The following is a 16,340-nucleotide window of genomic DNA, read 5'->3' on the forward strand; positions in this document are numbered from 1 at the left end:
ATTGAAAAAGGATTGTGGGATATGGCATGTCAAGAGGGTTGAGCAAGGTTGGCAGGGAGGGACAGAGTACAAACAGCTCAAGGAGTATAAACGTGTGAAGAATAAGTTAAGACTAAGTCTATCGAGGCCTAAGGCTAGTGGTACCAGAGGGCATGTGTGACAGGGATGTGGGTATGGGTCATCAAGGCCACATGGGAATAGAAAGGACAAAGGCAGTTATTTGTGCAAATTTTGGGTGGCTGGGCATGGATGAGTTCATAGAGAGGAGTGTACGTGACTGTAAAGAGTGCAAAGACCAGAGAGCAATAAAGTGTTGAGGGTGCAAAGACCACCCATGGTAGTCCATCCAGCACCAGAGTTACCATGGGATGAATTTGCTATGGATCTGTAGGGGCCACACAGTTTCATGGGAGCTAATGATGTGCAGGTCCGTATGGTAATGGGCCTGTTGTCAAAATGGCCTGAAGTTAGTGTATTGAGGAATATGCCTTCCAAGAATATAAGCAAGGCTTTAGAACAAATATTTTGGAGAGAAGGATTGCCTCTGAAATTCTCACAGATAATGGGCTACAAATGGTGTCAATGGAGTTGAGGGAGGTTTTTAACAGGTGCAGCGTTAAACACGTTAACACAGCAATTCACTGTGCCAAAAGTGATGGGTGTGCGGAAAGATTCAATAAGATGATTTCTGATGGGCTGATGATGGCGATCAATGTGGGGAGTGATTGGATGACGACATTGAACTAACAAGTATTTCAATCCAGGATTACACCCAGCGATCCCACGGGTGAATCTCTGTTTGAGCTGTTGAGGGGAGGAAGCCCAACACGCACTTGTCCAGGTTGGTTGGGAAGGTCAAGAATGGCGAACATCAGCTTTCTGGAATGTTGGCGAACAGAGCAGCAGCTTAAGCCAACTGCTCCTGCTCCCTCCCAGCCTATAGACAAGTAATAAAAATGAATGTCCTACAAAAGAAGAGGATTGAGACTCCGGACAACCCAACTCCTAAGAAATCGAAACAGGGTGATGACATGGAAGAAATTCCTGGAATCAGTGACATCTACGCACTATTACTGAAGGTTGCTCAGGATGTAGGAGAAATGAAAGTCACATTGAGTGATCTATCCTCTCAAGTGGGACACCTGGAGGACAGAGTGACTAAAGTTGACACTGGGAATACAACACTGGCCTCTGAAGTTGCTGGAAGCTACAGAGCATACAAAGAATTAAGTTATGAAGTTGCTGACTTGAAGAAAAAGAATCTAAGGCTGGAAGCAGAAAGGAGAAAGGGATCCTATCTGAGACATTGGGAAAGAATATCTTGAAGGATGGAGATCTGGATTTTTCATGCAGAGTGGGGAAAAATGTACAAGGTGAAAAACCCAGACAAATCATCTTAGTACTAACTAAGGTGAGCGTGAAGGAGAAAATCCTGAAAGTAGCAAGAGAGAGGAAAACTTGTGCTGAATGGAGATTCCCCTGGCTATTTACCTGGATTTTCCTAAAGAAATTGTGGAATTGAGGAAAGCCTTTAAATATGCTAAATCTCTGGCACAGGAAAAAGGTATCAAAACTATTCTGGTCAAGCCTGCAACCCTTAAGATGTTCTTGGATGATGTGGTTAAAAATACAGCGGACCCTGTGGAAGCTGAGCGTTGGCTGAAAGATGAGAGTCATAGAATTGAAAAAAACGAATGCTATTTTTTTTTCCATTTACAGGAAAATGGATTTTAAACAATGTTTGGTTTTTGATGCACTTTTTCACTGTTTTGTTTAATATATTGTTTAATATATTGCTTTAATGTTAATTTTTCTTCAATTTGTTTGTTAGATAATAACCGTTTGAAAAACGGTTGTTGGAATGGTCACGAGCCTCTTAAGTGCACGAGCAGTTCGTTAGGGTGCCTTTCTTTAATGTGGTATGTGGAGGGGGATGCCTGTACATATACTCTGAGTGTATCTTTAGGTGTTTTGGAGTAATTTTTAGATTCCTGTTAAGGTCTGTTATGCTATATACATTTCGTAACATGGTAAAGTTATTTTCGCTTACCGAGTGCAGATGCAGATGTATGGACAGTGAATTCATTCATTTGCTGGTTTTATAGAGATTGGCTGCTAGTATGCATATCATTGCGCATCTGACGTAGGACGTGATGTGGCGCGCCTGTGCACCGGCGTCACGTAATATCTTTCTTCGGATTTATGTGATCACGGGTTGTGTTGCCATTAACCTGGAAAGGCATAGAAGACTGAAGCAAGTCGTGTGTTTGGGGTCTCCTTTCCTTCGTTGTCCAAGAATAGAGATTACTCAGTAATTTATGATCTGTCCAGTGTCAAATGAAATGTCGTCATGGCCAATAGGCCAGGTTGAGCATCCACCTCTTTGTGATGTTGAGGTTATATCCACAGCCGCATAGGAGCGGCTTTTTGGGGGGTCTTCGGCCTTAGCGTACTGCATCAACTACAGAAAACAAATAAATACCCAAGGGATAGATCCCCATTTTAATTAAACTATTATACGTTGTGAAAATCAACAAAACAAAGGCAAGCCAGAGAAAAAATCCCTGGGTGCTTCCTTATGGGCAATTCGTTGGGAATTTAGTGCACCACGTCAAAGGCACAGTCATTATTATCATTATTGTAATATTTGTTATTAGTGTTGATGGAATGAGGACTGGAAATTACCTTGGTGGCTTATACATCTCTGCCAACACAGGTGCCAAGGGCTTAATCACAGATGAGTGGGGAAGGACGGGATCTACAGGTTCCCATATATTTTTAAGAATGAAGGCTCACCCTATTGTATGGAACGACTATAGGAATGGTATACTCAGAGCTTGCAATATGGTTGGATATTTGGAGGGGTATTTTACCCTATATGTCGTCATTATTATTATTTGGTATGCTAGTCACTCTTGTTCACATGTTTTATGATATGTCATTTTTGAATGTAGTTGTATTAAGATGCATTTGTGAAAGGATATTGGGGATGGGTCTGTGTATGGTGTATTGGGGATGCAGGAATTCTAATCGATTCTGTAAACTGCACTATTATATTTTAATATTGGATTTTAGGAAACAGAATGGAAGAAATGTTGGGATGTGGTTTGCTTATTGACCGGGATATGTCACATGTGTATTGGTGCTAGGGTGAGGTTGATCTGTTGGGTTGATTGTAATATTTACTGCCTCTTTCAGTTAGCATAGCGACAGAGCAGGCACATGGGATTATACGTATCCTTTGTCCAGGCACATTTCCTGCTTCTGCACTTTTTTGGTTTGGTAATGGTGCATCCTGTCCACGTCAGGCACATTCACAAAGAATTTAAAGAATAAGGACTTTCTCCTTCTTCAATTGTTTTTGTGTCTTTTTAACCCTAGCAATCCAGGGTCAGTGTAACAAATCTGTGGGCAATTAAAGGATTGTTTAACCCATTAGCTGCCACACGAGTTTTTGGAGGGATACATATCCTCTTCAATACCCCTGGTGCGCCTTTTCTTTTAAATTACAGTTTCTCCCAATCTGTACCAGATTTGGAAGAAAGTGGTAAAGGACCTACAAGGCTGGATGTATTACATACCATAGAAGTTGGTAATTTGACTCCTATTCTGTCACTTTTTAGACAGGCGTTGTAACACTGCAACCTAGTTGAGAACGGACGTTAGGCAGGGATAGTATATTTCTTGTTCTATCCTTCTGTCTTCTGCCACAGCCTTGTTTTTATATCTTTCTCGATCTCGAGCTAGATATTAGCTGAAATTGTAGTCCATACCACAGTCATTTGGGTTGTGCCGACTTGACCTCCCCTGGTTCCTACTTGGCTGCGAACAACACAGATGTATATTGCCCATCTATTGTGTGAACATAATCTACTAAGGGTAATATCCTGTTAATTTTGTAGAATTTGCCTTCTTGTCTAATAATAATCCACGGGAAAGTGAAACATTTTGTTACTAATTGTCATTTGCAAAGTATTAAATCGAAATACAAAGAGGGAAAACAACCGCGTCTGAAACTATGGAAACTTCAACTTTCACAAGAATGTGGTGGTCTGGGGGTCCCGGATTTTGAAAATTATCATTTAGCATTTGGGGCTTGCCACTTGGTTTCTTTCATAGAAGATTCTTCTGATGTCTGGACAATGGCGGAATCAAGTAGATGTTCGCCTCTTTCCCCCAGGGCAATTCTATCAACAGTGGATGAAACAGGATATAAATCATCTCCACCAACAGCTTTTGTGAGATCATGCTGGAAGAATCTTTGGAACAAGAGCGGAAAGAATGTTTCAGAGGATGGATTTACTTCGCTCTGGTTGAATCCAGCCATTACGTTAAAGGGGAAACCTCTTTTCTGGTCAAACTGGCTATTGGGTGGTGTGCAGTGGCTAGATCTTGTTGAAGAGGGAAAATGGATCAGCTTTAAAAGACTGAAGCTAGTTAAAGATCTTAGAGATTGCACAATGGGGGAGTATAGGAAACTGAAAAAAGCTCTGCGGAACAAGATACCGGATGGGTACAAGAGGTGGCATGTTTGGCTGAAAGAATATAAATCAGAAGGTGGCATGGCTTCGAAAGTGTACAAGAATCTTGAACAGTATAAAGAACCAAACTATGACTTACTATCAAAATGGTCGGACATACTAGACTTGGAGATGTCGGAGGGCAGATGGAGGAATCTGTGCAAGAATGTGGCTCTAACATCCTTGAATCTAGGAGAAAGGTGTAGACGGATCAAAATTCTGAACAGAGTTTTTTGCACGCCACAAAGATTGCATGCAAGAGGTTTGGCAGATTTGAGTGCCTGTTGGAGGTGCAAACATGCTAATGGTTCTTCTGAGCATATAATTTGGGATTGTTATGACCTAAGGTCCTTCTGGAGTGAGGTCACTACGAGGATGAATGAAGTTCTTCTGATACATCTGGACTTTGATTATACAACTGTAATTTTGGGTGAAGATGACATGGTGGAGGACCTCTCTTGTCGGCAGAGATGTTGCGTCAAATTCCGCCCAAAAAATTATATTGAGGAAATGGAAAGGTGATGGCAGACCGACAATTTCAGAATGGATGGATGATCTGAAACAAGTATCTAGAATGGAAAGATTGATTTTATACAGGGGTAAGAATATGAATTTGTTTGATCAAATCTGGGGCATATTTTTGGATTTATAAGATTGTTGTCTTCCTGGTTTAGATCAAATCCGTATTTTTTCCTCTTTATAAGGAATGTGTAATCATTAATGTGATGATCCTGGCTTTTATGTTTTATGTTCATTTATTGGTTATATATTTTGTGATGTATTATATTTAAAATCAATAAACATGTAAATAAAAAAAACAAAAAAAGAATGGTGAAACCGACATGGAAAGATGAGGTGATGTGGGATGGCATCTAAAAGAAGATATGATGAAAGGTATGGTTGTAGAGAAATGATGTGCAGACCTTTGACTGAAGTCAAGATAAATGTACACAGGTGGGTGAGGAAGGGTGACTCAAACATTTCTGGCAGAAAGGTGGTAGTAGAGGATCTCAGGAAAGCAGTCAGCCTGCAAGGGGGTGATGTTTGGAACATAGAAATGATTGTGATGTTAAGGGCTTGAGAGAGCCAAAAAGAGAAGCACAGAATATAAAACAACTCTGTAATGTTGTAAGAGTAGATGTGTTGCATAGTGTGAAACATGTATATAGCTACCTTGTATAAATAGTTGCTTAAGCTTTATACGAATGTAGTATGTGGAAGGCTGCTGAAGTCTGATTCCAAAGCAGGTTGAAAGGGGACGTTATGTTATGATGCGACAGTTGGGTGGGAGAGAAAGATGACAGCAGCTGTATCTAAATGGACGTAATACAAAAGAAGCAAAAGTAACATAACGCATGTGGTGAAGATTTGTACAGTACCACAACAGTTATCAACAAGCATTGGCAATGCCAACAGTTTGAGCTTTTGTGTAGGTAAAGGAAAGGCACTTTCCAGGCACATCCGTAGTGGTATTAACTGGCCATTGATGATAGCAGGTGCACAATGGTGTGAGTACGTGGTCATCTAATAGCAGGGCCTGGAAAAAGCTTAATACTTATACACAAGCCAAAACTGTTGGCTCTGCCAATGCTTGTTTTAACAGGACTTCAGTGAAGGACACACATAGTGTTTATAAAATGAGTGGCACTTTTTATTACACCAGTACCAGTACCTCTCAGAAGACTGCTTTGAAAAAACATGGGCAGGCACTTCGACTGCAGAGTTTCATGGTAAGGTTTGATTAAAGCAAGCTCAAAGAGGTCCCACAAGGAGGTGCTTTGGGCAGGGAGGGCAGGAATGGGTTGGAATGGCCATAGGGATTAGCATGGCTATGTGCAATGTGTTGACACATAGCCAAACATCACCTGCAGATTGTGGGTCCCTCCTCCATATGCCATTCCTCCCTATCTGTACTCTAATGGCAATAGTTTTGGCTTATAGGTGTAGCAAGCAACACCTAATAGCCCAAACTAATAATATAGGCTGTGATGAAGCCCAGGATATTGTCCCTGATTCCCCAGACTAGGGGTGATACTCAGCTGGCGGTCTCATGGGAGGGATCATAAAATGGTAGTCCAATCTCTTTCCATTGGACAAAAAGTCACCTCAGAAAATAAGATGTTGTCACGGTGGCATGGCCCATATGAGGTCTTGGAACCGATTGGTCCATGCAATTAGCGAGTGTCCCAACCTGATAGAAGACTTAAGTCCCATGTGTATCATATCAAACACCCAAGGGAGTGGAAGGAGGATCCTGTGGAGTCTTCTTCAGTCATGATAGCCAGTCTGTTAGCTGAAGAGATTGGGGGCCTTAATTTAATACCATCCGTTCCCAGGAACAGAATATTAAAGATCTTTTAAGTCAATTTGCAGACGTCTTTAGTGAAGAACCAGGGAGAGACAAGGGGCTATATCATCGTACCCACACATCCCATGGGAAGGTTATACATTTAAAGCCATATAGGATCCCAGAGGCTTGTAAGAAAATAGTCCCACATGAGGTGGAGAAAATGATAGCTGCTGATATCTGAAGGTACGCATACATATGTAATGTTGTGCTCACACTTGGAGTTTGTACTAGTCACCATATGTGTTAAAAGAATGTACCCTTTGTTAAAAGAAGAGGCCTTCTCTTTATACAGCGACATTTAAGACCTGCTGACCTGGCAAGAACTTGTTTTAACAGAAGAATTGTGTTTGGTCACTGTATGTCGAAGCATGCTGAGCCTGCTAAAACTATCTGCAGATTACGGGTGGGGAAGGAATGAGTAAGCACAGCCTCGTGCACAGAGATAAGGACACAGAAGGGCACGAGAGAGAGAGAATAACAGATAACAGGAAACCACAATAGCAGATGTTGAACTGTTGACCATTGATGCAAAGTCATGACTGGGAGGAACCGCCTTGTGGTGGACATAATCTATGTGCAGCAATGTATGACAATGTAAAACAGATGGGTATAAAAGGACCACGATGTGCAGGGCAAAGGGCGGCACTTTGACGACTTGCTTTGCGAGACGGTTGAACTTGTGGCCCATTCGCGAATGCTTGTGTGTTAATAAAGCAATGATTACTCAACTCTATTCTGTTTGAGTTTTTATAGGGTCCCTTTTGTACTGGTTTTGGCGACGGCGAGAAATCGCACCCACATATCATAGAACGATCTCAGAGTCTGGTCTACCCCAATAGTCCTGTTAGCCAAACCAGATCAATCGTGGAGGATTTGCAAAGCCTTCCTAAAGCTGAATGCTGAGTCCCAGTTCACCTATTATCCCACGCCAAGGATTGACAACCTGATTCATCGACTGGGCTCAGCTAGATGGCTCTCCACGATTGATCCGACCAAGGGCTTTTGACAAGTACCTCTCAAGCCAGAAGACAAAGAAAAGACTGCATTCTCCACCACCAGAGGATTATTTCAGTTTAAAATATTACTCTTAAGACTTAATGGTGTTCCATCTACCATTCAAAGGTTAATGGATCAACTACTTAGACCATATTCGAGTTTCTATGGAGTCTAGTTAGACGATATCATCATCCACAGTAAGACCTGGGATGAACACATGACACATTTATATAAAATTACGTAAGCCTTAAAACAGGCCGATCTAACAGCTAGCAGCAGTTAAGTATCTGGGTTTCTTCCTAGGCAATGGATTGATACAATCCCAATTAGGAAAAGTCAGAGCAGTAAGAGAAAAAAAACAAAAGTGAGCTAAGGGCTTTCTTAGGATTGGTTGGGTATTACCAGAGGTGCATCCCCAATGTATCATCTATACCTCATGTCTAACTGACAAATTGAGGAATGCCAAACCGCTGGAAAAAAATGGGAAAAAAGACAAGGCATGCTTTGACACCCTTAAACTATTTACTAAGATCAATACCCACAAATCCTAAAGGTGTGGCAACAAGGCTTACTTTTTAGAGTAATCAATGCACTATAAACAACAAAGGCAATAAGTCAGCAATGTAGTGCCTACTCAAACATCGACAAACAATTTACAACAAAAATGATTTTATTACAGTACAAAAATATATACATACAAGACATCACAATTAAATAAAACATCATGTACACACTAATATGGATAGAGACTATTAGAAGTGTCCAAACTTCTATCTACACATATAAAAGGAGATCCTGTAATCTAAAAAAATAGACAATTCCAATAATAGCCTATACCACTGTCTTGAAACAAATCAAAAACAGGTATACACTTGAACATTGAGTTTCAATTTTCACATACGTGTTAAAGTACACGCATAAACCCAACACGTTTCTATCATTACCAACAAGTGTGACATTCTTCAGGGATAATAACACAATTTATATCTCCTCCACTCATTCGTAACACTCCAAATGTGTTACTCATGGAACAGAAGCACAGTCCTTCAATTGTGTTTTTGTCATATATTCCCCATATGTAGATCAGTGTTTCAATCAGGACAGCATAAACATGGAACTTCTTTCTAAAAACAAACATGAACACCAATAACACACAATTAACCATAGGCACTACTTTGAACCACATGATTCCCTTAACTTCAGTTAGGGACATCAACTCCAACCATAATAGCTATAGTGGTTTCGGACGAAATGTCTGAATAAAAATTACCCACCCCACCAAAAGACCTAAAACACACCACGAAAAGTTCCAACTACCAAACGTTTGAACTTTTCATGGTATGCGTTTCGGTGGGGTCTGGGAGGTATAAAGTATAGTGAGCGGGGGTTGTGGGGGAAACCCTTGCAGCTGTCCAAAAAAAAAAAAAAAGGACCACGGAAGTGAAAGGGAACTGGCGCTGCAGGGACACAACGCGAAGGAAGTTTGGGTGTGGTGTGGGTCGGGGTGTATGTATGTATGGTTTTCTATTGGATGTTCACATGGGAAATGTACGAACATTTGTAGTGCGTACATTTGCCATGCAAACATTTTGGTTGCAGTTTTTTCTGCGACACAAATATCACGCAGATCCGCTATAGTCGCATGCGCATTCCACACTCACTCTTGTATTGTATATATACAGTTGCAAGCTCAAAGGGAATCCAAGCCAACACTTGATCCAAATGAAAGCAGATATGCAAACTACAGCACAAGCATCAGTGGATCTAAGCAGATAATGCAGAATCTTGTAGCAATATTAATACATAATGTTTCTGATATAGCATGAAGTGAATGTTGCTCCCACACAATACAGAAGTTGATACATTTCTGAACCCCCTAACAGTGTAATAGAGGCTTCTCTAAATGGTACAGTACCTCAATGTATCACAAATAACAGGGGCTATATAAGACCCTGCAATAATGCACAAACATAGATCACCAAGAAGAGGAAATCAGAATGCATTTAAGAAGGGTATACGGCATCTCATAGTAAAGCACTTCTGCTTCAGCATTTAAAACAGAAAGGAGAGACTGCAGGCCCCCACTCCCAAGTCGAAGCCTTACCTCAACCGAGACAGATTTATCTGCACTCATTCTCTTGGTCGGGACTTCAGGGCCTGTCTGGGTCTTGACTGCCACCATCTCTCCAGCTCGGGATGGGTTATGGCTGCGCTGCGTATTAGTCTGGCTGCAAGAGCTGCTTTGGTTGTAACCGGGTCCATGACCCATGGACTCCCAGGTTGGAGTCTGGGAAGAGGTCAGTTCATTAAAGTTCATAGGGGGACTGGTTGGGAACTCAAAGTCTGATGCCTTAGTGAATTCGCTTTCAGCAATCACCTGTTTCGGGGATTGGTTGTGGAGATTGTCTGCTGGATGCCACACACCCTCTTCCACTTGCCTGCAAAGGTATAAAAAGAAGGAAACGGGTGTCAACAAACCAGAAGACATGCATTTTGGCAAAAAATACATATGTGGTGACTTCTATTGCATATCCTCACTCAATAACTGAGGTTCACCCCCCCAAAAAATTCAACAAGATTTCATATGACAACATAAAATTTACCCACCTTTCCAACTACTTTACTACTCGTCATTAGTTTTCTTTCCTTCATATTTATGGGAAATCCATATCAATTGTACAGGACTGCAGCATTTCCACAGCAAAAAAACTCGGATCTTTTAGCGGCATAGGATACAGACTTGCACTACCATGCCATACAGTTTAGCTGCGCCCACTGGTCCATTTTAAATCCACACAGAACAGACCTGATAGCTGGTTAATTCAGAGCCGATATGGGGGTATATGGAGAAAAGGGGGCATATGGAGGAAAGGGGACCATGGACTAGGAGTACAGAATTCACTTTGAGGTTCAGAGGTCAAAGTGGTCAGGAACTAAAGGGTACAACGTTTCCCTACTTTTCAGGGAAATCCACCATGGTTCCCTTACTTAATATGATCTGGCGTACCGTTCCAGGATGATATGGGAGGGTCTCTATTTTCTTTTGTACTCCTCCGCGTCTGGGGATTTTAATCTGGGTCCAGCTGATAACACTCCAATGTCACATCATCCTGCGCTATCTCACAGATGCTGGACAGTTTTTGTTGTTTGTATAGACTGCTTGGAACATAATGCTCATTGCAGAGGCACCACAAAGCTTCACTCTGCAGGGATCTGTGTTTGTCTTGTGCAATTAAGCATGGATTGCTGCAGACACCATATCTGTCCTGGTAATGGCTATAGTACAGGGCATGTCCCTCAAGAGATGGGAATGGTGGGTGATTGGAAGGGTGAAGCTGCTTAAAGCTGCATTCTTTCATTGTGTTTTCAGCAGCCTTGACAGTACAGTGGAAGGACCGCGGTATGGTGTTTGAATTGGGGGAATGGAGAGTATGGGGTCGGTGGGGGGGGGGGCAGAAGGGAAGCAGAAGGGGCTGGGGGCAGAGGGAACATAGTTCCGCTACTTTACTTTTTAGCACTTTGACCCCTGAGTAGGTTAGTGGTTGCTGTGTGTTTTTTCCCACTGCAATGGAATGGAATGCTCAATGTCCCTTTTTGGTAGTCATTGGGGTACCAATGTTTTAACTAAAAAAATCCTGCTCCTGGCCATTTTGTTTTGTAGGACTTCCCTTTGTCTAGGTGACTATGAGGTAAGCTCAAATTGACCGTTCTGGCCATGTGGGCTCTTTGTGAGCCCATCTTGGCAGCCTCCATCCTTACTGGCTTAGGCTAGTAGAGGTCCCTTGACAAGCACTCTCACTTCCTGTGGGGGTGGCTTTGGCTGAGTGGCAGTCTCAGAGACCAATCAGTATGGTTGGTCATCTGCCTTCTACCCCCAGCCCCTTTTTGCAATTGACTGGTTGGCTTTTGGCCAAGTCCCTTTCACAGGAGCATTTAGGTTCTGTCCTGCCCCTAACATTCTCTCTTACTGCTTTGTTCCTGGAAGTGGGAGGTGGCAGGCCTCTGTGGATTCCAACTGTTTTAGCGATTTATAAAAGCCCCCCTTTGGCAGTTTTTTCCAAGTGCACTGACTTGGCCTTTTCCCGGTTTGTGTTTTTTGTTTCCATAAGGCCAATCTGGATTTCTTGGTGACTCCAGGTGCCGCCCCCCCTTCCCTCCACACATCTGCTTGGTACAGCCCTTTATTTGGGACTATTTTTGGGCCATTTTACCACAGTATGCCACAGTTTGCCGCCAGGATCCTCTGCTTGGTTGTGGATTGCTGCAGGAGTCCAGAGAGGTGCTGCCAGTTCATCACTGTGCTAGATCTTCCGTTCGGGACGTCTGAGGGTGCCACCAGCTACTGTCCCCGTCCCGTTTGGTGCCGTGCTGCTGGGAGCCATTTGTGCCGGTTCCCTCATCTTCCTGGAGGCGCTTTCAGGTGATGTTTCACTCTTGACTCAAAGTTCTTCTACTATGCTTCTGTTATTGCCGTTGGATCAGGGTGCACAATCCAGAGTACCAAATCATGAAAAACACACCTGTGAAGAGCTGTTGACTTACAATGTTGTTTGTGGTCACTGAAGCATTTTTCTGCAGAACTACTGATGGGAGTACCTACCTTTGGGTCCTAGAAAGGGCCATTTCTCATAATATTCATTCCTAGGTGTGCCCCTGGTCCATGTAGTGATTCCTAGAAGTGCAGTCCCAACTGTGATTCCCCACAGACTTCCATTGTGAGGTCCTCCTGTTCTGCAAATTCTGCTCCTGGGGTTGATTCTTCCTACCTTTGGAACTCTTCCTTGGGTTCTCCTGCAGTCTCCCTTGTGGATCATTGCAGCCTCTGCATCTGCCTGGCCATCCAGTAGTGTTTAGCTTTTCCCATTCTACCTATGAAACTTTTAAATGACACAGGAACTCTTTAAATGTCTCTGGGGTACTTGGGGGTTCTCTAGGGGTTCACTGAGCTCTGGACTAGGATTCACCATTTCTGTACTTACCTGTGATTTTCTATCCCATTGTTAAAAGGCTCCCTCTCAGTTTTGAAACGGTTAAGGTCCTTGAAACACTAACTGCAAATGGTAACAATGGGAGACAATGGGAGACATGAATTTTGGCCAATTACCGGGGCATTACAGCCCCGGCGGACCCGGTCATTCCCCATTCCTGTGTACCGGAAAATATTACCCTCCATTCCCATTACACTCAATGGGAATGGGGAGGCCGGATGCACCGGCACCATTCATGAATGGTGCCGGTGCATCCGTCGAGTTCTACGCGCGGGTGCCGTTCCGCCCGCCAGGTCAGACCTGGCAGGCTGAAAGGTACCAGCTCACAGAACTCTTAGTTTGCCGGTCCGGAAACAACAGTACCAGCAAGCTTACCGTTATTTCTGGACCAGCAAGCTTACAATGAGGCCCGATGTGTATACTTTGACAAGAAATGTATAAGGAATACTTAACAGTTCACTGATTTTTGCAAGCTTTTTACTAAGGTTCCTTATGTGTACATCTTCTTTGTGGTTTTAATGTATTGTTCTGGGCAACTGGCCATTAATACTGTGATAAGGCTCTAGTCGGTCTCAATATATTGGTGAATTGGGCTTTAACCCTTAGGGATCTTAAATCTATTTTTACTCTGGATAAAATTCTGTTTCCCTGTTTAATCCCACAGCCTGCCATACGTGTTAGGGGCTGGCGATCAGGTCTAGAACCTTTCACATGTACTCTGTTAGGATGTGTCTTCAGGAATCTGCACAGTTCTGCAGTTAGGTTGTTTGGTATCTTGGTTCCACCCACCCCTTTGTTATTTTATGTTGGGTGCTTGCCCTTGGAAAAGGATCCCCCATACAGACATCAGGGTTAGGCGAGTCCTTCTATAGGCATTATGGTTTTTAAATATACTTGGTATCTTTTTATGACTAAATTGCTTATTTGGCCTGATACGTTTATATGTGTGACTATTAAAATATATATTTTTCAGTATATCAGTGTGGTGTATTTTCTGGGTTTATGTGTGTGGACTAATTGCACCTCTGTGTAGACCTACTGCCCCCTAACTGAGAATTAAACCTTGTCGCTTAGAACACGCTACTTACGTTTAAGAGAGGGTTGGTTTCCCTTTGTCAGGTGTTTTCAGCCATCCCCCTAGGGTTAGTTGTTGTAGCATCCTCAACCGAGGGAGGTATAAAAACTGTCTTAACAGAAAACAAATTAAATAGGAGTGCTGCACATCATGAGCGTTGCCACAGGCAGTAGGCCGAGACCTGGCAGCTGTTGAAAACATCATGTGATGGTGCTCCTTGTTAGAAAACTATTTACTGTGGCTTGTAGTACCTTGGTTCTTTCTGGGGTGGGACATAGCTCATCCAGCTGGGTATCCAATTCACAGCCTATACATTTCACCCTCTTAGAAGGCATAAAGACTTATTCTTGGTGACAGATCATCAGTTCTCTAGATAGTGGTAAACATGCAGCCATGTATCCTTTGATGAGCAGCTGCCATTGCCATGTGCTTGGTAAAGACTAGAGGCACGGCATTAAGACCAAAAGGGATAGCTCGGTACTGAAGCTGGGAACTCATTTGGGAGAATCTCAAAGTGATGATGCAAAGGATAAAATCAGCACAGGCAGGTAGGTATTGGGATAAGCCAGAAGGTGTCTCACCCACTAGTGTTCTGTCATCCAGGTGGCCAGGACACGGCCATAGCTTTTTGGATCCAGTTCCTGGTGGTTGACCAGTGCGGGAGGATCACCTGGGTGAGGGGTCTTCAGGGAGTGGGACACTAGATGGTGAGATGCTGTATCCCATTCCCTGTAACACCTTTACCCCATCCCATCAGGTAGGATACTTGGGAACTCTACCCCCCGGCTCTTTTTACAACACAAACACTTGCACACGGACAGCCTGCTGAGTGAGAAAACAGGCTAACACCCGAGCAGTATAACTGATGTGTCCCAATAAAACGGTCATGCGAGGTCAGGCAATTACTGACCATCACACACACCTGACTCCCATTAAGCTTCCCCACATGGATAAAAGGCAGTGCACGAGAGCACACTCTATTGTAAGGAAAGCATGGTATCAATAGTAGACGGACACAATAGATACACGTTTCGTAAACCTTTATTTTGGTACTTTGGTTGGGTTGGTAGAATTCCTAACTGGCCCCAACTCTAATATGGGAGTAATCTCGATCATTAAACAAATAACAAACATGTCCAAGTCAGTCTAGTCGAAATAAAAAAGGCCTATACTAAAAAAACCTAAGCTTGCCCTCCGTCTCAAAATGACAAATATGTTAAGGGAATACAAAAGGAAAAAATAGTGTCTCAAAAGAAAAGTCAGAATGGCTTAAGTAACAACTCCCTTAACCATGTTCAGCATCACAGGATTTGAGAGTTTCTTAAAAAGGATAGGTGGATGGCACAGTTCTATCAGTCTTGTACACTTTAGCTTAGTGGTACAATTCAACAGTTCAGGCTTGGGCTCAAAACATTTGGCAGTTCAATCACTTCCTTAGGCTTCGTCTGCCTTGTCATAAATACACAGTTCTACTCTTGACCTTTACTTTGCCAACATTCAACACAGGCTTCCCTCCGCCGGGCTCGATCCTGCCTCTTTTTCTACATTCACCTTTTCACGTTATCACATTTCTGTACAGGATTTCCTCTGCTGGGCTCGAGCCTGTCTTTCTCTTCGTGAGGATTCCCTTCCCCACATTTTGTCTTTATATCTTTTCACTGTCGAAGACTTTCGAAACTGCAAGGATTTTACGTAGACCTCGGCATGCCTACTTCGACCTCTCTTTAAACAATTCAACATTCAACAATCTTCCTCATCTGGTAACACCAATGCCTCTTGGTACTTGTAGTTTCTTACTCGATTTGCTTTGCCCTTTTGACCTCTTTCAAAGTTCATGTACTTTGCCCTCCTGGCATATTCAGAGTTCACATACTTTGCTTTTCACTTATTCAACTTTCTTTCAGGATCGCGGCTACTTTCTTGCCTTTGGTTCCCGTTTTAATACACTTCAACGCCGAACATATTACAGAGACTTTCGAATGTGCGATTCTGCCTCGAAGGACCACTCTGTTACTTTGTATACTTTCCTTTCACAATTCAGCAATTGTCCTTTCCATTACACATTTTATTGGCACACGTGCAACCTTCAACTTTTGGGTTACAGTTACTTTTGCTTTTAACACAAACCGGGCTTTTGTTGCCTTTGATAACTCACTGGTCGTGTTAATTGGGCTTCTTTCATCAACGCCTTTCATGCAGCAGTCAAGGCCGTTACCAATGCCTCCTCTGCTCCTCCCCAACTCTGTTGTTCACCCAAGAGGGTAGCGGGCCCCCTTGAAGCACCTTGGTTTCAGTCTTGGAATGTTTACGGCTTCCCGAAAGTGTGGAGTTCTCCCCTGGCTCTCTCTTGTTCTTTGCAACTGCCGATAAGCCCCTTGGCATTCCAACTTCCATAGCCTGCTTTGCATCAG

At 42.9% G+C, this 16,340-nt stretch overlaps 1 protein-coding gene across 15 annotated transcripts in view; it reads right to left on the bottom strand.

Moving 5' to 3' along the window:
* Positions 1-16,340, bottom strand: part of SRCIN1 (SRC kinase signaling inhibitor 1) — a 1,709,922-nt gene that overhangs the window by 277,290 nt on the left and 1,416,292 nt on the right. For all 15 annotated transcript variants that reach the window (XM_069634673.1, XM_069634672.1, XM_069634685.1 and 12 more), the window contains one exon: positions 9,971-10,304. In XM_069634673.1, the coding sequence (XP_069490774.1) occupies positions 9,971-10,304 (334 nt within the window). The remainder of the gene's footprint in view (positions 1-9,970; positions 10,305-16,340) is intronic.

Source organism: Ambystoma mexicanum, chromosome 13, assembly GCF_040938575.1.
Source record: "Ambystoma mexicanum isolate Mex_15411 chromosome 13, UKY_AmexF1_1, whole genome shotgun sequence".
Classification (NCBI taxonomy): Eukaryota; Metazoa; Chordata; class Amphibia; order Caudata; family Ambystomatidae; genus Ambystoma; species Ambystoma mexicanum.